Source organism: Hyperolius riggenbachi, chromosome 3 (assembly GCF_040937935.1).
Source record: "Hyperolius riggenbachi isolate aHypRig1 chromosome 3, aHypRig1.pri, whole genome shotgun sequence".
Lineage (NCBI taxonomy): Eukaryota > Metazoa > Chordata > Amphibia > Anura > Hyperoliidae > Hyperolius > Hyperolius riggenbachi.
This window is the reverse complement of record NC_090648.1, coordinates 455362608-455386773: the sequence shown is the minus strand read 5'-3', so window position 1 is coordinate 455386773 and position 24166 is coordinate 455362608. Positions and strand designations below refer to the sequence as shown.

General features: G+C 47.4%; 1 protein-coding gene across 1 annotated transcript in view; it reads right to left on the bottom strand.

Annotated features, from left to right (window-relative positions):
* FAM180A (family with sequence similarity 180 member A) overlaps positions 1-16301 on the bottom strand; it is a 70318-nt gene extending 54017 nt beyond the window's left edge. The window contains exon 1 of the mRNA XM_068272999.1: positions 16152-16301. Within this exon, the coding sequence (XP_068129100.1) occupies positions 16152-16227 (76 nt within the window). The 5' untranslated portion in view covers positions 16228-16301. The remainder of the gene's footprint in view (positions 1-16151) is intronic.
* Between the last annotated feature and the right edge of the window lie 7865 nt (positions 16302-24166).

The following is a 24166-nucleotide window of genomic DNA, read 5'->3' as shown; positions in this document are numbered from 1 at the left end:
TGCTGTGGTCCGCATCCCCCTTGTCCCACAGGGCTGGTACCTGCTGCACCTGTAGGATGAGGTCTTCTGATGTGTAGGGCCTCACCCCCTCGCTATCAGACAGATCCTGCTCCATATTGCTGCCAAAGAGCTCCAGCATGAAGTCACTGCTGCTCCACTCTGTGAACGCTGGTGCCATGTGGTCCCCATCCAAAATGGCCACCATACCATAGAGTCTGCATAGGAAGTGTGGTACAACATCCGGTTTTTATAGCCAGTGTGTTGTGCGCTCTCCGGTTCTCATTGGTTTCCATTGGCCGGATGCAACATTCCGGCTCCGGTCCGGATACGTCAGCCGGACCAGCCGGACCAAAAAATAGCGCATGTTGGAACGGACGCCGGAGTCCGGATCCGGTCCGGCTCCGGTCCGGACGAAACGGACGCATGTGAACGGTCGCATAGACTTTCATTGCTATGCCGTGCGTCCGTTTCGTCCGGTCCGCATGCGGTCCGGCTCCGGCACGGCTCCGGCACGGCGATTCCGGATAGCAGCCGCTAATGTGAACCGGGCCTTACAGAGTAACTAAACATCTGTTTACAATTGCTTAAGACATATGTTAGCGCTCCCACAAGAATTCTAGTCATATAAAATCATCTTTTTGTTTCATTTTGCAGTCAGTGTGACTTTACAAAACTAATACCTCAAATTTCATTTTCTTTTGCCAGTCTGAAATCTATACTCTTTTTGGCGTATAGTCTGCAAACTTATATTCCCATCATTCTGTATCTAAAGGTGGCCATACACTGGCCCGATTTGCGGCCGTTTCGACAGCAGATTCGATCCTGGGATCGAATCTGCTGCCAATCGTTCGCGCTAAACTCACCCGCCGATCCGATTTCCTCCTGAAATCGGATCGGTCCGTCAATCGCGCCGTGCGGGAAATTACCCTCGATCACCCGCGGGTAGGGAGCGCGTCGCTAGCGGCGGCCGATCCGATCAGGTATACATTACCTGACGCTGGCTCCCGGGCGTCTTCTCCGCATCTTCTCCGCATCTTCTCCGCGCTGCACCCGCTCCATCCCGGCGCTTCCTGTCACCAGTGCATGCAGTGTCCAGGTCATGCAGTGACCAGGAAGTTCACATAGAGGGCGCTCTATTTGAACTTCCTGGTCACGGAGTGACACAGGAAGCGCCGGGATGGAGCGGGTGCAGCGTGGAAAAGATGCGGAGAAGATGCCCGGGAGCCAGCGTCAGGTAATGTATGCGGGGGGGGGGGGGGGGGGGGGGGACAGGCGGCAGCGGCGGCTCCACAGATTGTGATCGGTTTCAGGCTGAAATCGATTCACAATCTGTTTGCAGTAAAGGCAGCCATACGATCCCTCTCTGATCAGATTCAATCAGATAGGGATCTGTCAGCTGGTCGATCTAATGGCAAATCAACCAGTGTATGGCTACCTTTAGACTTGCTCAGGGCGCTTTCACATCTAACAAAGCATGCAGGAGCCGTTCTCCTGCACGCGTTGAATAGCCTGTGGCGTGTCGTCAAGATGCTGCGGTGAGACGCACTCAGCAGCGGTAGCCATTAACCTTCCTGGCGGTAAGCCCGAGGTGAGCTCGGGCTATGCCGCGCAGGAAGATATCTCAGCCCCTGGTGGGGCGATTTTCTTCATTTAAAATGCTGTACGCGCAGCTAGCACTTTGCTAGCCGCGCACACAGCTTGATCGCCGCCGCTCTGCGGCGATCGCCCGCACGCAGTGGCGCAAGAGGGGCCCCCCCGCCAGAGCCCTGCGCTGCCCGGACCAATGAGTTCCGGGCAGCGCTATGGGCTGGACCGGAGGCGTCTGACGTCAGGACGTCGGCTGACGTCCATGACGTCATTCCGATCGTCGTCATGGCGACAGGAGAAGCCAAACAGGGGAGCGCGTTATATACGCGTTCCCCTGTTTGCTATTGATGCCGGCGACGATCGCACTAGAGGGACACATGCGCCCTCTAGTGGTGTTTCATGTAGCTACCACTCTGGTAGCTTTACATGAAACAAACAAAAAAAAATAAAAAAAAAGGATTTTTGCCTTTTTGCCAAAAACAATTAACCGCCAGGAGGGTTAATTCACCTAACAGGAAAACGCCAGCTCCCGACGATTAAAAACTCCCGGGTGCGTCGAACAGCAATGTACCGAAACGCAGCGTCGGGTGTGAAAGGTAAAATGAAAGTCTATGCGTCAAAACGCAGGAAACAGGCTGTAGTGTGAAAGAGCCCTAAGTAAGTCAGGGCTCAGATCTGATCTTAGATCAGAGTTCTCCAGCTGATAGATGCACTGAGTTGAAGCTCTGGCTTCTCCCTTTCCACACAATCAGAGTGCGCGCCAGTGCACACCAAAGAGCGCTAGCGTAATTGCAAACGTTCAGCGCTTTTTGAAGTGATTTTCTAGGCAATTTTAGGCATGTGCCTAGCGATTTTCTAATCGTGCCTAGAGATTTTTGGAGCATTTTGGTGTAGCGTTTTTATTTTTAGTTACAGTAGAGCTAGAACTGAACAGCTTCTGTAACAACAAACACTTGGAAAATCGCTCTGTTCTAGCGCTTTTCGGAGCAATTTTCCACTTTCCTATACTTAGCATTGAGGCTGAATTGCCTCAGAAATGCTGCAGGACCCATATTTGCGTTTGGGAGAAAATCACATCGCTCTGGTGTGATCCATCCCATTCAATTACATTAGCCAAGCGCTTTTCAAAGCGCTGTCGTTTTGAAAAGTGCTCAGAAGTGCTCTTGTTGGGCACCAACCCTGAATGATAGTAGCATGTGACATACCCAATGGACTCCAGAAACACTGTAGAATGGCTGTGTGTTGTAGGAATAAAAGAGAAAAACAAGCTGAAAACAAGCAAACTGCCTTTTTTTTTCAGAAAAAAGGTGACATTTACTACAATCACCCTTCCTGCATCAAAGTGAACTGTCTGCAGTGTCCAGAGAACTGCAGGTTACTCCCTTAGAAAATTGCCAAAATTGCAAATTTCTACTGCTGACTGCTGAGCAACAGAAGCAGGCAGTAAATAAGAGCAATGTCTGCATAGTTTTACTCCTCTGTATAACTTATACTTAACAGACTTTATTTAATACAATCCTATGGTGCATTTCAATGGAGTAAAGACCCCCAGCCCCTTCCCCCCCCCCTCCCTCCCCCCCATAAATGTGTTTCGGCAACATTTTCAGGAAAAGAAAGGGAGTGCGGTGGCAAAAAATGGGCATGACCATGACAGGATATGGGTGGAGCTAACTGTAATCTAACAGTGTAACTCAAAGGCAGTGGGCAGAGTTTCCCCCCAAAATACGGTTAGGCAAAGTGACCCTGAAGGTAATTAGACAACATTCCTCATACACACATAAGAAAGCAGCGTTTCCCTCATGATATGGTGGGATAGGATTTGCCCCTTCCACCATGGATGTGCAGACAATTGAATTACAGAATCTGCTATGCTATCGTGTTAATATGGACTGAGGAATGCCAGGAAGAATTAAGGCAGTTCTGAAGGCAAAAAGGGGTCAAACTCAGTACCAGCAAAATGTACCTGATAAAGTGACCAGAGAAATATATTAATTTTCTTGTCGTCGTGTTTTATTTATTTATTTTTGTTCATGCATAGCATTTAGTAATCCCCAAAAATGCCAGATGCTGCTACAATAACCCCAAAGTATCAAATGCAGCCACTATGACCATCAAATAATAAATGCAGCAGACATTACCTCTGACACATAAAATGCAGAACATTTTACCTCTGACACATGCTATGCAGCAAGTGTTACCTCCGACACATGCTATGCAGTAAACGCTTCCTCTGACACATGAAATAAAGACAAAAATTACCTCCCACACATGAACTTCCGCAAAAAATGTGAAATGATGTCCCTCCTTGTATAAGCACAACAGGAGTAAAGAGGTGCCCTGATTGGAATAAAAGCGTCTAAAAACAGCTTAAAACGAAATAAGAATATGAGGTGGCTTACCTCAATGACGAAATCTTTGTATATCACAAAAGATTTTTATTTAGCACAGGCAACGCGTTTCGCGGGTCTGAGCCCGCTTCATCAGGCCAATAAAAGTGCCAAATGAATAAAAATGCTCAAGTATGACCGAGGGCCCGTGGTCAGGGGGGGGGGCCCGCCACCCGCCAGAGAACCCTGAGCAGGAGGGGAGACAGCCAGTGAAGGAGGGCGATGGGCATAGCAGCGGAGAAGGGGGGAAGTTTCCCCCCCTTCTCTCACCTTGGGGCCCCCCTTCCTGGCTCTCCCCTCCGTAATCCGCAAAGTGTCGCACAGCTGGAAGCGGCTGACAGCGGGCGGAGACTTACCGCTGTTCAGCCACCGGAGGGAGCGCTGATCTGTGTGCCACTAGTCTGGGCTTCTCAAGCCCACACTAGCGGCACACAGATCAGCGCTCTCTCCGGTGGCTTAACAGCGGTAAGTCTCCGCCCGCTGTCAGCCGCCTCCAGCTGTGCGACACTTTGCAGATTACGGAGGGGAGAGCCAGGAAGGGGGGCCCCAAGGTGAGAGAAGGGGGGGGGGAACTTCCCCCCTTCTCCGCTGCTATGCCCATCGCCCTCCTTCACTGGCTGTCTCTACTCCTGGAGACACCTACAAGCCTGGCTGCATATACTGGGGGCACTTACAGACCTGGCTATACTGGGGAGACCTATACACCTGGCTGCATATACTGGGGAGACCTATACACCTGGCTGCATAGACTGGGGGCACCTATACACCTGGCTGCATATACTGGGGAGACCTATACACCTGGCTATACTGGGGAGACCTATACACCTGGCTGCATATACTGGGGGCACCTATACACATGGCTGCATATACTGGGGAGACCTATACACCTGGCTGCATATACTGGGGAGACCTATACACCTGGCTCCATATACTGGGGAGACCTATACACCTGGCTGCATATACTGGGGGCACCTATACACCTGGCTGCATATACTGGGGGCACCTATACACCTGGCTGCATATACTAGGGGCACCTATACACCTGGCTACATATACTGGGGAGACCTATACACCTGGCTGCATTTTCTGGGGAGACCTATACACCTGGCTGCATATACTGGGGAGACCTATACACCTGGCTGCATATACTGGGGGCACCTATACACATGGCTGCATAGACTGGGGAGACCTATACACCTGGCTGCATATACTGGGGGCACCTATACACCTGGCTGCATATACTGGGGAGACCTATACACCTGGCTATATATACTGGGGTGACCTATACACCTGGCTGCATATACTGGGGGCACCTATACACCTGGCTGCATATACTGGGGGCACCTATACACCTGGCTGCATATACTGGGGGCACCTATACGCCTGGCTGCATATACTGGGGGCACTTATACACCTGACTACATATACTGGGGGCACTTATACACCTGACTACATATACTGGGGGCACTTATAGACCTAGCTACATATACTGGGGGCACCTATAGAACTGGCTGTATATACTGGGGGCACCTATAGACCTGGCTGTGTATACTGGGGACACCTATAGACCTGGCTATACTGGGGACACCTATACACCTGGCTATCTGTACTGGGGACACCTATAGGCCTGGCTACCTATTCTGGAGACACCTGTAGACCTGGCTAGCTATAGTCGGGACACCTATAGACCTGGATATCTTAACTGGGGACATCTATAGACCTGGTTATCTATTCTGGGGACACCTGTAGATTAGGCTACTTATACTGGGGACACCTATAGACCTGAATACCTGCACTGGGGTAAACCTATAGACCTGGATACTTCCACTGGGGATACCTTTTGACCTGGTTACCTATACTGGGGGCACCTATTTTGGGGGAACTGCTGCCAGATTAACTATTTTTGGGGAACTGCTGCTGCCAGATTAAGTGTATTTTGAGAAACAGCTGCCAGATTATGTGTATTTTTGGGGAACCGCTGCCAGACTGTGTATAATGGGGGGACTGCTGCTTCCAGATTCTGTGTATTTTGGGGGAACCACTGCTGCTACATGTATTTTTGGTGATCCGCTGCCAAATTATGTGTATTTGGGGGAACCGCTGCTGCCAGATAACGTCTATTTTGGGGGAACGACTGCCATATTATCTGTATTTTGGAGGAACTTCTGCCAAATTGCATGGATTTTTGGTGAAATGCTGTCAGATTACATGTATTTTGGGGGGAAACACTATGGCAGAGTTCAAACTTCCCCGGCAGACCATTTACACCACTCCTAAGGTCATGTATATTTTGCCCCACCCATTACCACGCCCACATTCTGTTGCGTGACCACACCAATTTTTTGGCGCGCGGTGCAGGGTTTTTTGTCAGTGTACAATATCACAATATAACATATTTACTGTTGTCAATAAAGTATTACGGTATATCTTAGTCTGTAAAAATATAACGTGAAAGGTGGGAAACACTGGTATGGGGGGCCCCATAATCTCCAATTGCCCGGGGGCCCCATAAGTTGTCAGTCCGCCCCTGAACATGATAAAACAGCGTGGGTCAAAACAGATGACGCACAGGCGTTTCGGACTTCCGAAACGCCTGTGCGTCATCTGTTTTGACCCACGCTGTTTTATCATGTTTTAACTTTTATAATTAAATAAAGTGATTTATTTGATGGTGTGGATCATGAAGTTTTACAAATAAATAAATAGATACAGCATAGGGAGCCTCTCAATGCTCCCTATGCTGTATCTATTTATTCATTTGGCACTTTTTATTGGCCTGATGAAGCGGGCTCAGACCCGCGAAACGCGTTGCCTGTGCTAAATAAAAATTTCGTCATTGAGGTAAGCCACCTCATATTCTTATTTCTTTTAAGCTGTTTTTAGACGCTTTTATTCCAATCAGGGAGCCTCTTTACTCCTGTTGTGCTTAGTTTACCCCCACACACGTAGTGTCTGAGGGGTGGTGACAGACCACTGGTGGTTTTTACCACAGTGGACGACTGTCCCTTCTTTTTCCAAATAGAGCGGCTATCCCGCATAAGTGGGCGTGGCCATGACAAGGTGGGTGGAGCTGGAGGGCGGATTGGGGCAGGGCTGTTTGCGGGGAAAAATGGATGTGGGGGCGATTGAGGCGCGCGCGGCGCGCCGCGCTGAAAGATGGATTTGGCCATGACATTGTATGGGCGGAGCTTAACCGTAGCACAGCAAATATAGCCAACTATGACCATTAAATAATAAATGCAGCAACAGTTACCCCAGACACCAGAAAATAAAAACGCAATTTGTGCAACATTTCAGCAGAAAACAAACGCAATTTGTGTAACATTTCAACAGAAAACTAACAGAATTTGGGCCACATTTCAGCAGAAATCAAACGCAATTTGGGCCACATTTCAGCAGAAATCAAATGCAATTTGGGCCACATTTCAGCAGAAATCAAACGCAATTTGGGCACATTTTCAGCAGAAATCAAACGCAATTATGGCACATTTTCAGCAGAAATCAAACGCAATTAGGGCCACATATCAGCAGAAATCAAACGCAATTTGGGCACATTTTCAGCAGAAATTAAACGCAATTTGGGCACATTTTTAGCAGAAATCAAACGCAATTACGGCACATTTTCAGCAGAAATCAAACGCAATTTGGGCCACATTTCAGCAGAAATCAAACGCAATTTGGGCACATTTTCAGCAGAAATCAAACGCAATTTGGGCCACAATTCAGCAGAAATCAAACGCAATTTGGGCCACATTTTCAGCAGAAATCAAATGCAATTAGGGCACATTTTCAGCAGAAATCAAACGCAATTAGGGCCGAGTTCAGCAGAAATCAAACGCAATTAGGGCACATTTTCAGCAGAAATCAAACACAATTTGGGCACATTTTCAGCCGATATCAAACGCAATTAGGGCACATTTTCAGCAGAAATCAAACGCAATTAGGGCACATTTTCAGCAGATATCAAACGCAATTAGGGCACATTTTCAGCAGAAATCAAACGCAATTAGGGCACATTTTCAGCAGAAATCAAACGCAATTAGGGCACAGTTCAGCAGAAATCAAACACAATTAGGGAACAGTTCAGCAGAAATCAAACGCAATTAGAGCTGCAAAAAGAAAAGAATTTACTCACCTGGCAGGCTGACACTGACAGAAGTCTTCTCTCCCCGTCTCCTGGCTGGCTCCTCAGGCGCGCAGTTCCCACGGAGCTCCCTCCCTCCTCCAATCTCCCACGCTGATTGAATGCAGGGCTACGGGAAGATGGCCACCCGAAGCCCTGTACTGGAGGCATAAATAGTCTCCAGAGCAGGGCTTCGGCGGCGGCCATCTTCCCGTAGCCTTGCTCTGCTCTGCCAGCCCCGCGGGACTGCGGGAAAACAGTGACGTCACGCCGACGTCACGGAGCCGTCGAGGCCCCTAAGACCTTAAGGCCCCAAGCGGCCGCGTGGTCTGCTTGGTGCCTCGCGGCGCCCCTGCAGCCTACAGTATGTGGGCTGCACCACACGTTGCTTAAGACAGAGAATTTCCGAACATTATAATCTGGCCTCATGGAAGACAGACAGCATTAGCAGTGTGGCAAGGCACTTCAGGGAGAAACATGAAGGAAATATGAGAGGCTTTACGTTTCAGCCGTTTTTACTATATTTGTGAGTTGGATTTAAATAAAAACCCTTGGACTTTACCTGCGGGTGTGCGGATTTCATCTCTACCTGTCATTGGAAAGTTCCTCTTTAAGCATGGGGTGTTGGATTGCATTTGCATTGTGTTATAACAAACACATAATGCAATGACAATTAATATTTGAGGTGGCAGGGGATGTAAAGGAAACATATGAACAAATGGCAACTTCATTGACCAATATTGTGGGAATCAATGCGTGCAATTCTAACAACGCAATGCGCGTTCTGCATTGGCATTGTACCAATAGAATCTGTTACATCGCAACTGATGAGGTGTGAACTGTTCATTAACTAAAACTCACTGAGGCGCTAAAGTCGTTACCACAGATCTCCTGTTGTCCCCAATTTTTGCCTGATGAAGCGGGCTTGACCTGCGATACGCGTTGCACTATTGTTTGGGGTACCGTATAATAAATGTATTGATTTATACAGGATCTCTTGTCTGTTTCTGGGAGGCAAGCCCACCACTTCCTCCTAAGTATTTTTAAAGATTTTATGAACTTTTATCCTGCTGGCGCCTCTGTTCCACATTTAAATACACTGCGTCCACTCCTGGTGGAGGGGAGTGCTACCCCTTATCTTGGTTCTTTTCTACAGAGAGCGACGTCTTAGCCATGAGTGAGGACAGGCCTAATCTCCTCACCTGCCTTTATAGTGGTTGCCTGAATGGTAACCCATGTTTGTGAGTATAATTTCTCTCACTTAACCACTAGACTAATTATCTTAACATACTACACCATATTGGGCTCTCGGTTTTCTCTTTTTGTTCATAAACTTTGAGCCACACCGTGTTACAGTGCACAAAGCATTGTCAGTCAGAGGCTGGAGAGGTCCTAGGCTAGCCCTCCCTGTCATGAGGACCCGGGACACAGGGAAGGAGAACACACTTCTACTCCCTTTCCCTCTCCTCGGACCCCCCATTTGTGCTCCCCCTATATGCTGGGTTACAAGCAGCAGGTCACAGTTGGGGTTTACAACAGTGGTTCAACACCTCCAGACTCCAACCACTAGAGGTCCCCCGTTTGTCTTCTGAAGCACCACCTCTGAATATGATCTGATAATCAGGAAGTAGAGAACAAGCTGCGCTGGAGAAGACAGACAGGGGCGGGAGCTCAAATGGCTAAAGCCTGGAGGAGGTGAGTAGAGATGTCGCGAACCTCCGCGAAAGGTTCGGTTCGCGAAAAAGTTCGCGAACCGCAATAGACTTCAATGGGGAGGCGAAATTTGAAAATTTTAAAAAATTCTCCTGGCTAGAAAAATGATATAAAACATGTTTCAAGAGCTCTAAAACCTGAAGGCACACCTGATTGAGTGAAATAAACATCACTGCTGGAGGATCCACCCTCCCTCCCTCCTTCCCTCCTCCAAGCAAGGTCCTTATATCATTTGACTCAGTTGTCTGCCTACACTAATTAGTTATGGGACAGCTGCTACACACTCTGCTAGGGAGATTTTAATTAGCCTCTTGTGGGTCTCCCACCTCCCTCCTCCCTCCGGGGGAGGAGGGTCTCTTCTGCCAGGGAATTATACTATTTTAAATACCAGTATACATCATACCATGGCTGGGAATCAAACCCAGCTCTCACTGTGTGGTGGGCAAGTCACCCTAACCACTGTACCACTACAGTAGTAAGTGAAGCTGGCCTAAAAATTACCATTTATGCTCAATGCAATAGAAACAGGTTGCTTACAGGGAACCTTAACTGAGAGTGATACGGATGTTTCCTGTAAACAATACCAGTTGCCTGGCAGTCCAGCAAATCTTTGTGACTGCAATAGTGGCTGAATCACACCCTGAAGCAAGCATGCAGCTAATCCAGTCTGACTTCAGTCAGAGCACCTGATCTGCATGCTTGTTCAGGGGCTGTGGCTAAAAGTATTAGAGACACAGGATCAGCAGGCGATTCAGGCAACTGGTATTATTTTAAAAGGAAAAATCCATATCCTTCTCCGTTTAGGTTCCCTTTAAGGATTTGTAGCATAAAAGCCAACTCACATTGGCTGGGATTTGAACCTGGGTCTCACTGTGTGGTGGGCATGCACCCTAACCACTGTACGAACTGAAGCTGGCCTAAAAATTACCATTTATGCTCAATACAAGAGAAAAAGTAGACAAGACAAATAACATTTATATCACACTTTTCTCCTGGCGGACTCAAAGCACCAGAGCTGCAGCCACTAGGGCATGCTCTATAGGCAGTAGCAGTGCTAGGAAGACTTGCCTAAGGTCTCCTACTGAATAGGTGCTGGCTTACTGAACAGACAGAGCTGAGATTTGAACTCTGGTCTCCTGTGTCAGAGGCAGAGCCCTTAACCATTACACCATGCAGCCACTGCTTACAGATATGTAGCCAGACATGGCCTTCTCTTTTGTGTTCAACAGTTGTCCAAAGAGAACCCCAGATAGCCAGGTAGATTCATATCTCTCTCTCTTCCTAACACTGCTACTGCCTATAGAGCATGCCCTAGTGGCTGCAGCTCTGGTGCTTTGAGTCCGCCAGGAGAAAAGTGTGATATAAATGTTATTTGTCTTGTCTACTTTTTCTCTTGCATTGAGCATAAATGGTATTTTTTTTGGCCAGCTTCAGTTGGTACAGGGGTTAGGGTGCATGCCCACCACACAGTAAGACCCAGGTTCAAATCCCAGCCAATGTGACTTGGCTTTTATGCTACAAATCCTTAAAGGGAACCTAAACGGAGAAGGATATGGATTTTTCCTTTTAAAATAATACCAGTTGCCTGAATCACCTGCTGATCCTGTGTCTCTAATACTTTTAGCCACAGCCCCTGAACAAGCATGCAGATCAGGTGCTCTGACTGAATCAGACTGGATTAGCTGCATGCTTGTTTCAGGGTGTGATTCAGCCACTATTGCAGTCACAAAGATTAGCTGAACTGCCAGGCAACTGGTAGTGTTTACAGGAAACATCCATATCACTCTCAGTTCAGGTTCCCTGTAAGCAACCTGTTTCTATTGCATTGAGCATAAATGGTAATTTTTAGGCCAGCTTCACTTACTACTGTAGTGGTACAGTGGTTAGGGTGACTTGCCCACCACACAGTGAGAGCTGGGTTTGAGTCCCAGCCATGGTATGATGTATACTGGTTTTTAAAATAGTATAATTCCCTGGCAGAAGAGACCCTCCTCCCTCCGGGAGGTGGGAGACCCACAAGAGGCTAATTAAAATCTCCCTAGCAGAGTGTGTAGCAGCTGTCCCATAACTAATTAGTGTAGGCAGACAACTGAGTCAAATGGTATAAGGACCTTGCTTGGAGGAGGGAGAGTGGGATTGTCTCCAGCAGTGAAACAAGTGCGTTTGGCAATAATATGTCTGCTGACAGTGATATGGAGGGTCAAAGTTTTGCTCAATAGAGCATTATGGGGCGAATCGAACTTCCGCAAAAGTTCCCCTGATGCAGGCGAACGTGAACCCCCAAAGTTCGCAGGCGAACCGTTCGCGACATCTCTACAGGTGAGTCTCTATTGTGTTAACTAAAACAGGTCACTTTACAGATATATCACATAACCAGCATAGGTTCAACCCACAGATCTGATATTTGTAGAGTACCAAATCTCAGTGATTCTCTGAAATCTCATCATTCGATTGCATGTGTAGTACAGTTTAGAAATCTCAATTGGTCTAAACTGAGATCTCATTGAACTGATGAAGAAAGACCTCTTCCTCCATTCATTCTTAAAGAGGAACTTAAAGGACAACTGAAGTGAGAAGATTATGGTGCTGCCATGTTTATTTCCTACTAGTTTATTTAATACTAGTAGACCTAAGCCCGTTTAAAAACAGGCTTTAGGTCTGTGTTGAAACCCCGCCTCCCTCTCCTCCCCTTTCTTCTTATCCTCCCCCGTGACCGCTACCACCGCCGCACAGTCACCGCACACACGCCCGCCCCTTCTGGCCCCGTCATCCCTCAGCTCTCCCTAGTCTCTGCATCCCTCCCTGCACATGCGCAGTGGCACAAAATATGACACACACACACACACACACACACACACACACACACACACACACACACACACACACACTGGGAAGCAGAGACAAAGGGGTTTTTATTATAGAGGACTAGTTGCCTGGCAGCCCTGTTGGTCTATTTGGCTGCAGAGGTGTCTGAAAAACAACAAAAACAAGCATGCAGCTAATTTGTCAGATCTTAATGTCAGAAACAACTGATCTGCTGCATGCTTGTTCAGACTCCACAGCTAAAAGTATTAGAGGCAGAGGATAAGCAGGGCTGCCATGCAACTGGTATTGCTTAAAAGGAAATAAACACGGCAGCCTCCATATACATCTCTCTTCAGTTGTCCTGACCTTAAACCCAGGTTTAAACTTCACCCCTATCAGTAGCTGATACCCCCTTTCCTACATTAAATCTTTACCTTTTCTTGAATAGATCATCAGGGACTTCTGTATGGCTGATATTGTGGTGAAAACCCTCCCACAGTGTGATGTCAAGACCAAGGTCCTGACAGTTTTCTGTCTGTGAACCTCATTGCATTGTGGGAAATAAAGGCTTTTTTTTTCAACTGCCAAGCAAGCACTATCACTCTCTGTGCACAGAACTCTCAGTAACGAATAGGTATGTGCTCACGAGTAATTAGGAGTAGCTAGCTACTCGAATTTGTGATTCTGAGGCTTAATTGCCCCAGGTGTGTGGCAGGGAGAGAGGAGGTTAATTACCCAGCTGCCCACCACTTCTATGTTTACCACAACCTCGCACGCGTCCAATGGGACGCGTTCCACAAAGAAAGTGAGCGAAGGAAGGAGGAAGTGCGCGGTACGTGGCCCGTTGGACGCGTGCAAGGCTGTGATACGCATAGAATCAGCGGGCATCTAATTTATCAACCCCCTCTCTCCCTGCCGCACACCTAAGGGCCCGTTTCCACTACAGCAAATCTGCATACGTTTTATGCATGCAGATTCGCACCAGCAATAGTAGTGGATGGGTCTGTTTTTACTTCTGCGTGATTCTGTGCGGTTTGTCGTGCAGAAAAAATCTGCACGGCAGACCCATCAGAATTCGCACGCTGCACACGATTCGTCTGTAATGTAACTAAATAGGAAAACCGCAAACATTTTAGTCTTGAGGTTTTCCCGGCGTTTGCACGTGCGTTTTCGTTTAAAAACCCATGTCAATGCATGCCGGCATTGACATGGTTAAAATCGCGTTGTGAAAACCGCAAGTGATTCCGCGCGAAAATCAGCATAGAAATGGCAATGAAACCGCAACCGCATGCGGATTCCTTGCCGCGATTTTCCCGGCGAAACAAGTGGAAGCGGGCCCTGAGGCAATTAAGCCTCATTAGAATCACAAATTCAAGTAGCTAGCTACTCGTAATTACTCGTGAGCACATCCCTGGTGAAGAACATTCCGTGGTTTGCATATAGAAGACCAGGGCTGGCCTTAGGTTTCATAGTGCCCTGAGCGAAACCTGATTATTGTGCCCCCCCCCCCCCTTCATCCTCTTCCCGCGTGCGCGCACACACACACACACACACACACACACACACACACACACACACACACACACACACACACACACACACACACACACACACACACACACACACACACACACACACACACACACACACACACACACACACGCCCATATGCAATTCACCTTTTCTCCTGAGATATCTCCTAGGGAAGTGGTTCCCAACCTTTTTGATGTTGTGACACAAATGCTCAGATCTCTGTGACAAGTCACATACGTATAATAGAAAAAATACTGTTAATAACCATGAATGGATGGAAAGAGTGCATTATCCTGAATATACTTAAAAATGAAGGCTAGAACCTTTCAGGAATATTAATAAAAACATTCAGTGGGACAGTTAGCCGCCTCCTACCCCATTTAGAATGGTAGCACAGCACCGACAATTCGTACCACGCTTTATAGCCGCAGTGCGCCCCCCCAAAAAATTGCCCTCAAACTCAGTATAGGTAGGTAGCCAGGTATAGATGCCCCCAGTATAGGATCTCATGTGTAAGTACCCTCAATATAAGTTGCCAAGTATAGGTGCCCCCAGTATAAGAAGTCCGTTGAAGGTCTCCATCCCCCCATAGGTAGCCAGGCGTAGGTGCCTCCAGTATAGGTAGCCAGGTGTTGGTGCCCTCAGTAAAGGTAGCCAGCTATAGGTGCCCCCAATATAGGAAATCAGGTGTAGGTGCCCTCAGTATAGGCAACCAGCTATAGGCGCCCCCTAGGAAGCTGGCGCCCCGAGCGGCCAGGTCAAAGGCCGGCTATGTTGAAGACAACTCTATAAATTACAGTACCAAGAGACTTGTTTACAGTAATTTATGAAACATTGTATTTTATGTGAGTACCTTCTAGGAAAACATCACTGCCTTCACTGAGAGCAGTTAAATAAAAAAAATGAAAAATAGTTCTTTGGTATGAATAAGAAACACAAGTCCATATTTACACTGACTCTGCTTATAACCACATGTTTATTTATGAGGTTTTTGGCTCACAAGGCATCCTAATAAAAGACTTCACAGTCAAAACAATAACCTAAAACAGCAGTTTGTAATTTGTGAACACTCAAAAGAACTAAATAAAACTGTCTAGAATGTGATATAACTACCACCATTGGTACAGTAAAGGTGGCCATACACTTCTAGATGGCCCACAGATTCGACCATCAAATAGATTCCTGTCAGATCCAATCTGATCAGAGAGATATCGAATCCATCAACTCACTAGGAATAGATTTTTTTTATTGATTCCAGAGTAAAAATCTATTAAAAAACAGCATTGTACAATTCAATGCAGTGCAATGCTGTAGACCCTCGATCTGCTTCTGCTGCCCATCTATATCTTCCATCAGTGGATTATTGGGGAATCAATTTCTAGCAGATTCGTTTGGAGTGATAGAATCCGCCAGGAATCGACAGGAAAAATCGATAAGTGTTTGGTTACCTTAAATCAAATCCTTAGTGAATAAATAAAATAAGTCAGATACCTTTGGAGGGAGAAGGCTCTGGATCTTATAGATCCATAGCTGAGGTTGCCTGCAAAACATGCACCGTTGGGGAGTCACAAGGACAGGTTTGAGAAACACTGCTCTATAGGATCCAGAGCCTTCCCTGTCCATAGGCGAGTATCATATTCGGTCAGCACGGTGGCATAGTGGTTAGCGCTCTTGCCTTGCAGCGCTGGGTCCTCAGTTCAAAACCCAGCCAGGGCACTATCTGCATGGAGTTTGTATGTTCTCCCATGTCTATGTGGGTTTTCTCCGGGACCTCTGGTTAACTCCCACGTCCCAGAAACATACACATAAATTAATTGGCTTCCCCTTGAAATTGGCCCTAGACTACGATACATAAACTACATGATACATACATAGACATATGACTATGGTAGGGATTAGATTGTGAGTCCCTCTGCGCTGCGGAAGATGGTGCTATAAAAATACTAAATTATATATATATATTATAAATCCAATAAATGAATAAATATACAGATACTCCTTACCTCTGTGCCACCTGCTGGTGAAGTTGGCCTCCACATAGTTATAGAAGAGAAGCATCAGGCAGGGTATCAGGTACATGGTGGTGGAGTGTGCGGTCTCCAGAGTACAGCTGCTCGCTCAGCCCCTCACTAGTGGCTCCTGTGCGTTCTGCAGCCTCTTGTACACTGAATCATGTCTGGATGATTTTTTTCCCCATCATAGACATCTGGAATGAGTCAGGAATGCAGCACGTGAGAGCGCAACAGCCGACATGACCCAAACATTGCCCCCTTTCTCTGCAGCGCTGTCAGGGTGCCCAGCTTATTCCTTATTACTGAGTGACTCACAGGATTCACACACAGCTTCTGCAAATTACTGACTTCAGGTGAGCCAAGGACCTATCTCAGTATGAAACTCCCCTTTCATAGAAAGGTGCTAAACACATATATCAGCCCTTAAAGGGAAGTGAGAGGCTGACGTATTTATTTCCTTTTAAGCAATGCATATTGACTGGCTGTTCTGTGTTACTTTAGGTATCCTTTTACCACTTAAGGACTGCAGTCATAAAACCCCTTAAGGATCAGAGCCTTTTTTTCAGACCACTGCAGCTTTAACGGTTTATTGCTTGGTCATACAACCTACCATCTAAATGAATTTTACCTCATTTTCTTGCCACTAATACAGCTTTCTTTTGGTGCTATTTGATTGCTGCTGCGATTTTTACTTTTTATTATATTCATCAAAAAATGAATTTTGTCAAAAAAATGATTTTTTTTTTAAATTTCTGTGCTGACATTTTTCAAATAAAGTAAAATTTCTGTATACATGCAACACTAAAAATGTGGACAAACATGTTTTTGATTAAAAAAAATCCCATTCAGCCTATATTTATTGGTTTGGGTAAAAGTTATAGCCTTTACAAACTATGGTGCCAAAAGTGAATTTTCGCATTTTGAAGCATCTCTGACTTTTCTGACCACCTGTCATGTTTCATGAGGTGCTAAAATTCCAGGATGTTATAAATACCCCCCAAATGACCCCATTTTGGAAAGAAGACATCCCAAAGTTTTAACTGAGAGGCATGGTGAGTTCATAGAAGATTTAATTTTTTTGTCACAAGTTAGCGGAAAATGACTTTGTGACAAAAAAAAAAGAAAAAAAAAGTTTCCATTTCTTCTAACTTGCGACAAAAAAAAATGAAATCTGCCACGGACTCACTATGCTCCTCTCTGAATACCTTGAAGTGTCTACTTTCCAAAATGGGGTCATTTGTGGGGTGTGTTTACTGTCCTGGCATTCTGGGGGGTGCTAAATTGTAAGCACCCCTGTAAAGCCTAAAGGTGCTCATTGGACTTTGGGCCCCTTAGCGCAGTTAGGCTGCAAAAAAGTGCCACACGTGGTATTGCCGTACTCAGGAGAAGTAGTATAATGTGTTTTGAGGTGTATTTTTACACATACCCATGCTGGGTGGGAGAAATATCTCTGTAAATGACAATTTTTTGATTTTTTTTTACACACAATTGTCCATTTACAGAGATATTTCTCCCACTCAGCATCGGTATGTGTAAAAATACACCCCAAAACACATTATACTACTTCTCCTGAGTACGGCGACACCACATGTGTGGCACTTTTTTGCACCCTAACTGCGCTAAGGGGCCCAAAGTCCAATGAGTACCTTTAGGATTTCACAGGTCATTTAGCGACATTTGGTTTTAAGACTACTCCTCACAGTTTAGGACCCCTAAAATGCCAGGGCAGTATAGGAACCCCACAAATGACCCCATTTTAGAAAGAAGACACCCAAGGTATTTCGTTAGGAGTATGGTGAGTTCATAGAAGATTTTATTTTTTTGTCACAAGTAAGCGGAAATAGATTTTAATTGTTTTTTTTCACAGTGTCATTTTCCGCTAACTTGTGACAAAAAATAAAATCTTCTATGAACTCACCATACTACTAACGGAATACCTTGGGGTGTCTTCTTTCTAAAATGGGGTCATTTGTGGGGTTCCTATACTGCCCTGGCATTTTAGGGGCCCTAAACCGTGAGGAGTAGTCTTGAAACCAAATGTCGCAAAATGACCTGTGAAATCCTAAAGGTACTCATTGGACTTTGGGCCCCTTAGCGCACTTAGGGTGCAAAAAAGTGCCACACATGTGGTACCGCTGTACTCAGGAGAAGTAGTATAATGTGTTTTTTGGTGTATTTTTACACATACCCATGCTGGGTGGGAGAAATATCTCTGTAAATGACAATTTTTTGATTTTTTTTACACACAATTGTCCATTTACAGAGAGATTTCTCCCACCCAGCATGGGTATGTGTAAAAATACACCACACAACACAATATACTATTTCTCCTGAGTACGGCAATACCACGTGTGACACTTTTTTGCAGCCTAGGTGCGCTAAGGGGCCCAACGTCCTATGAGTACCTTTAGGATTTCACAGGTCATTTTAAGGCATTTGATTTCTAGACTACTCTTCATGGTTTAGGGCCCTAAAATGCCAGGGCAGTATAGGAACCCCACAAGTGACCCCATTTTAGAAAGAAGACACCCCAAGGTATTCTGTTAGTCGTATGGTAAGTTCATAGAAGATTTTATTTTTTGTCACAAGTTTGTGAAAAAAAAACAAATAAAAATCAATTTCCGCTAACTTGTGACAAAATATAAAATCTTCTATGAACTCACCATACACCTAACGGAATACCTTGGGGTGTCTTCCTTCTAAAATGGGGTCACTTGTGGGGTTCCTATACTACCCTGGCATTTTAGGGGCCCTAAACCGTGAGGAGTAGTCTTGAAACCAAATGCCAGGCACAGTGACACTGCATGCGCTCATCTAGGTAGGTGGGTGCACTGTGAACAACAGGTAGGCATATGCAGTGATGGGTATTATAATGTGTACCTGTCACACACAGACAGGTACCGGACAGGCACAGTGACACTGCGTGAGCTCACGTAGGTAGGTGGGTGCACTGAAGTGAACAACAGGTAGGTATATGCAGTGATGGGTATTACAAATCTGCACGTGGCACAGTAGTAATCACCACTAAGGGGCCAAAGGCCAGCTGCGACTGACTGACAGGGCTGTACATCATGCAAGTGGGCCACACACAAAAAAAAAAATTGATCACAAGAACAAGATTAGCTTTCAAAAGAGCTGTTGAGGGGTGCTTTTTTTAGCAATAAGAATCAGCAAGGAGCAAATTAACAAACCTACAAGAGCCTAACTAAGCTTTCCCTATGAGAGTCTGCAGCAGCTCGCCCTTCTCTGATTACTGCAGGCACATGAGTGAGTCCAATGCCTGACGCTGCCTGCCTTTTATAAGGGGGTGGGGGGTAGGGCTCCAGGAGGGAGTGTAGCCTGATTGGGTACAATGTGCCTGCTGATAGTGTTGGGCAAACACCTAGATGTTCGGGTTCGCGAACGTTCGCCGAACATCGCCGCGATGTTCGGGTGTTCGTGCCGAACTCCGAACATAATGGAAGTCAATGGGGACCCGAACTTTCATGCTTTGTAAAGCTTCCTTACATGCTACATACCCCAAATTAGCAGGGTATGTGCACCTTGGGAGTGGGTACAAGAGGAAAAAAAATATTTGAAAAAGAGCTTATAGTTTTTGAGAAAATTGATTGTAAAGTTTCAAAGGAAAAACTGTCTTTTAAATGTGGAAAATGTCATGTTTCTTTGCACAGGTAACATGCTTTTTTTCGCCATGCAGTCATAAATGTAATACAGAGAAGAGGTTCCAGGAAAAGGGACCGGTAACGCTAACCCAGCAGCAGCAGACGTGATGGAACAGGAGGAGGCGCAGGAGGAGAAGGCCACGCTTTGTGAGACACAACAACCCAGGCCTTGCATGAGGACAAGAAGCGTGCGGATAGCATGCTTTGTACCGCCATGCAGTCATAAATGTAATAAAGATAAGTGGTTCAATAAACAGGGACCACGCGGCAACGCTAACCCAGCAGCAGCAGACGTGATGGAACAGGAGGAGGCGCAGGAGGAGAAGGCCACGCTTTGTGAGACACAACAACCCAGGCCTTGCATGAGGACAAGAAGCGTGCGGATAGCATGCTTTGTACCGCCATGCAGTCATAAATGTAATAAAGATAAGTGGTTCAATAAACAGGGACCACGCGGCAACGCTAACCCAGCAGCAGCAGACGTGATGGAACAGGAGGAGGCGCAGGAGGAGAAGGCCACGCTTTGTGAGACACAACAACCCAGGCCTTGCATGAGGACAAGAAGCGTGCGGATAGCATGCTTTGTACCGCCATGCAGTCATAAATGTAATAAAGATAAGTGGTTCAATAAACAGGGACCACGCCGCAACGCTAACCCAGCAGCAGCAGACGTGATGGAACAGGAGGAGGTGCAGGAGGAGAAGGCCACGCTTTGTGAGACACAACAACCCAGGCCTTGCATGAGGACAAGAAGCGTGCGGATAGCATGCTTTGTACCGCCATGCAGTCATAAATGTAATAAAGATAAGTGGTTCAATAAACAGGGACCACGCGGCAACGCTAACCCAGCAGCAGCAGACGTGATGGAACAGGAGAAGGCGCAGGAGGAGAAGGCCACGCTTTGTGAGACACAACAACCCAGGCCTTGCATGAGGACAAGAAGCGTGCGGATAGCATGCTTTGTACCGCCATGCAGTCATAAATGTAATAAAGATAAGTGGTTCAATAAACAGGGACCACGCGGCAACGCTAACCCAGCAGCAGCAGACGTGATGGAACAGGAGGAGGCGCAGGAGGAGAAGGCCACGCTTTGTGAGACACAACAACCCAGGCCTTGCATGAGGACAAAAAGCGTGCGGATATAGCAGCAATGCTTTTTGCCGCCATGTAGTCATAAATGTAATACAGATGAGAGGTTCAATAAACAGGGACCGGAAACGCTACACCATCCCAGATGTTTATTGGTCATGTTACTTGGTTGGGGTCCTGGAGTGTTGCATAGTCATTTCCAATCCAGGATTGATTCATTTTAATTTGAGTCAGACGGTCTGCATTTTCTGTGGAGAGGCGGATACGCCGATCTGTGACGATGCCTCCGGCAGCACTGAAACAGCGTTCCGACATAACGCTGGCTGCCGGGCAAGCCAGCACCTCTATTGCGTACATTGCCAGTTCGTGCCAGGTGTCTAGCTTCGATACCCAATAGTTGAAGGGTGCAGATGGATTGTTCGACACAGCTACGTCATCTGACATGTAGTCCTTGACCATCTTCTCCAGGCGATCGGTGTTGGAGGTGGATCTGCACGCTTGCTGTTCAGTGGGCTGCTGCTGCATGGGTGTCAGAAAATTTTCCCACTCCAAGGACACTGCCGATACCATTCCCTTTTGGGCACTAGTTGCGGCTTGCGTTGTTTGCTGCCCTCCTGGTCGTCCTGGGTTTGCGGAAGTCAGTCTGTCGGCGTACAACTGGCTAGAGGAGGGGGAGGATGTCAATCTCCTCTCTAAAGTCTCCACAAGGGCCTGCTGGTATTCTTCCATTTTGACCTGTCTGACTCTTTCTTCAAGCAGTTTTGGAACATTGTGTTTGTACCGTGGATCCAGAAGGGTATAAACCCAGTAATTGGTGTTGTCCAAAATGCGCACAATGCGTGGGTCACGTTCAATGCAGTCTAGCATGAATTGAGCCATGTGTGCCAGAGTCCTACCAGAATCCTCATCATCCTCTTGTGAGCGTTGTGATAGTTGTTGTGATGCATCATAGTCGTCACCTTCCTCCTGGTCTGCTTCTGCTGACCATTCGCGCTGAATTGTGGAAGTCCAACGTGCACCGCTCTGGCCCTCGTCAGTGGTGGCATGAAATTCCTGCTCCAACTCCAGCTGTTCCTCCTCCTCTTCTTCGTCATAGCTGCTGGGGCCAGCGTTCCCTGAGGCGGATGGCCTGATGTTGGTACCATCACGCTGATCGTTTTCTCCTTCAGATTCCCCCAGTTTCATCATGACAGCTGTTTCCTTGATTTTCAACATTGACCTCTTCAGTAAACACAGCAGTGGTATGGTAATGCTGACTGAAGAGTTGTCACTGCTCACAAGCAACGTGGATTGCTCAAAATTTTGGAGGACTTGGCAGAGGTCCAACATGTTGGCCCAATCGGATCCACAGAAGCTTGGCAGCTGTCCGGATGCGCCTCGGTACTGCACCGTCATGTACTGGACCACTGCACTTTTCTGCTCACAAAAGCGGGCTAGCATGTGCAGTGTAGAATTCCAGCGCGTAGGGACATCACACAGCAAGCGATGGTGGGGGAGATTGAAGCGCTCCTGCATCTTGGCGAGTGCCCCCGAAGCAGTACTGGAATTTCTACAATGTTTGGCCACTCGACGCACCTTCAACAGAAGATCGGCCACGCCTGGGTATGTCCTCAGGAACCGCTGAACTACTAGGTTCATCACGTGCGCCAGGCAAGGGATGTGTGTCAGCTTAGCCAACCTTAAAGCGCGAATGAGATTACTCCCATTATCACACACAACCATGCCCGGTTTCAGGTCCAGCGGTGCCAGCCACAACTCCGTCTGTTCCTTTATTCCCTTCCAAATTTCCTCCCCTGTGTGCTGCTTATCCCCAAGGCAGATCAGCTTCAGCAACGCTTGCTGACGCATGCCAACAGCTGTGCTGCACTGCTTCCACGATCCTACTGCTGCTGGGTTAGCGTTTCCGGATGAGGTACAGCTTTGAGATGCGTTGGAGGAGAAGAAGTCAGAGAGGTAGGTGCTGCTGTTGTTATCCACTGGGAGGGACGGCGGTGCAGCTGTTTGTGGCGTGGGCAACACCCGCGCCGTAGCAGGTGAGGAATCGCTGCCAGGCTCCACAAGGTTCACCCAGTGCGCGGTAAGGGAGATGTATCGACCCTGGCCGAACGCACTCGTCCAGGTGTCAGTGGTGAGGTGAACCTTGCAGGCAACGGCATTCTTCAAGCTTCGGGTTATTTTGCTGACCACGTGCTCATGCAACTCAGGCACTGCAGAGCGTGCAAAGTGGTAGCCGCTGGGAACCACGTAACGTGGGATGGCCACTGACATCATGCCCTTGAAGCTGTTTGTCTCCACCACTCGATATGGCAGCATTTCGCAGGCCAGAAGCTTGGCTATGCTGGCTGTTACTGCCACGGCCCGGGGGTCATTTGCTGGCAATTTCCTCTTGCGCTCAAACATCTCCGACACAGACAACTGAACCGTAGCGCTGCACACGGAAGGGCTGTTGGTTGTTGTGTTTGATGAAGACTGGGAGACCTCAAGAGCACTACTCCGGAAAGTGACAGTGTCAGCGTCGTCTGATGTTTGTGAATGTTGTGAACCATGCAATGGCTGGGCTACCGCTGCTGCTGAGGCGGGTCTGGTGGTGAGTCTGGTGAACCCAAGGGAGGCAGTGTTGCTGGTACCCTGTCCTGCCGAGTTTGCCCACAGAGTGGGATGTTTGGATAGCATGTGGCGGCTCATGCTGGTGGTGGAGAGGTTGTTAATACTTTTCCCCCTGCTCAGGCGGGTCTTGCACACCTTGCAAATCGCCATGGTAACATCCTCAGTGCAGTCTTCAAAGAAAGCCCAGACTTTGGAGCACCTGCCTTGCTGGCGATTTCTGTTTGCTCCTCTTTTGCCTCTCACTTGAACTTCCACGCTTGTGGTGCCTGAAATTGCGCGCCGCCTACCTTGTGGCACAAGGCGAACTCGTGCAGCAGTGGGTTCTTCAACAGACTCATCTGTGCTGCTGCTACGACGGCGATGTTCTCGTTCACAAACAAAATCTGGGTCTCTGTCCACATTGTCCATACCCTCCTCTTCCATCTCCTCAAACTCGTCATATGTCATTGTGGGGGGCCGCCGCCGTGGAGTAGAGCTCCCCAGAACAACCTCTGCGCAGCTCACTAAAACGTCGTCTTCCAGATCTTGTCGGCCGACCTCCTGCAATTGCAACCCCTCCTGCCCAACTTGCTCTGGGATTTGGGTTTCCGAGTCCTCCTCGGACTCGCCTTGTATTTCAGTGCGCGGTGCATTTCCCACAGTTAATGG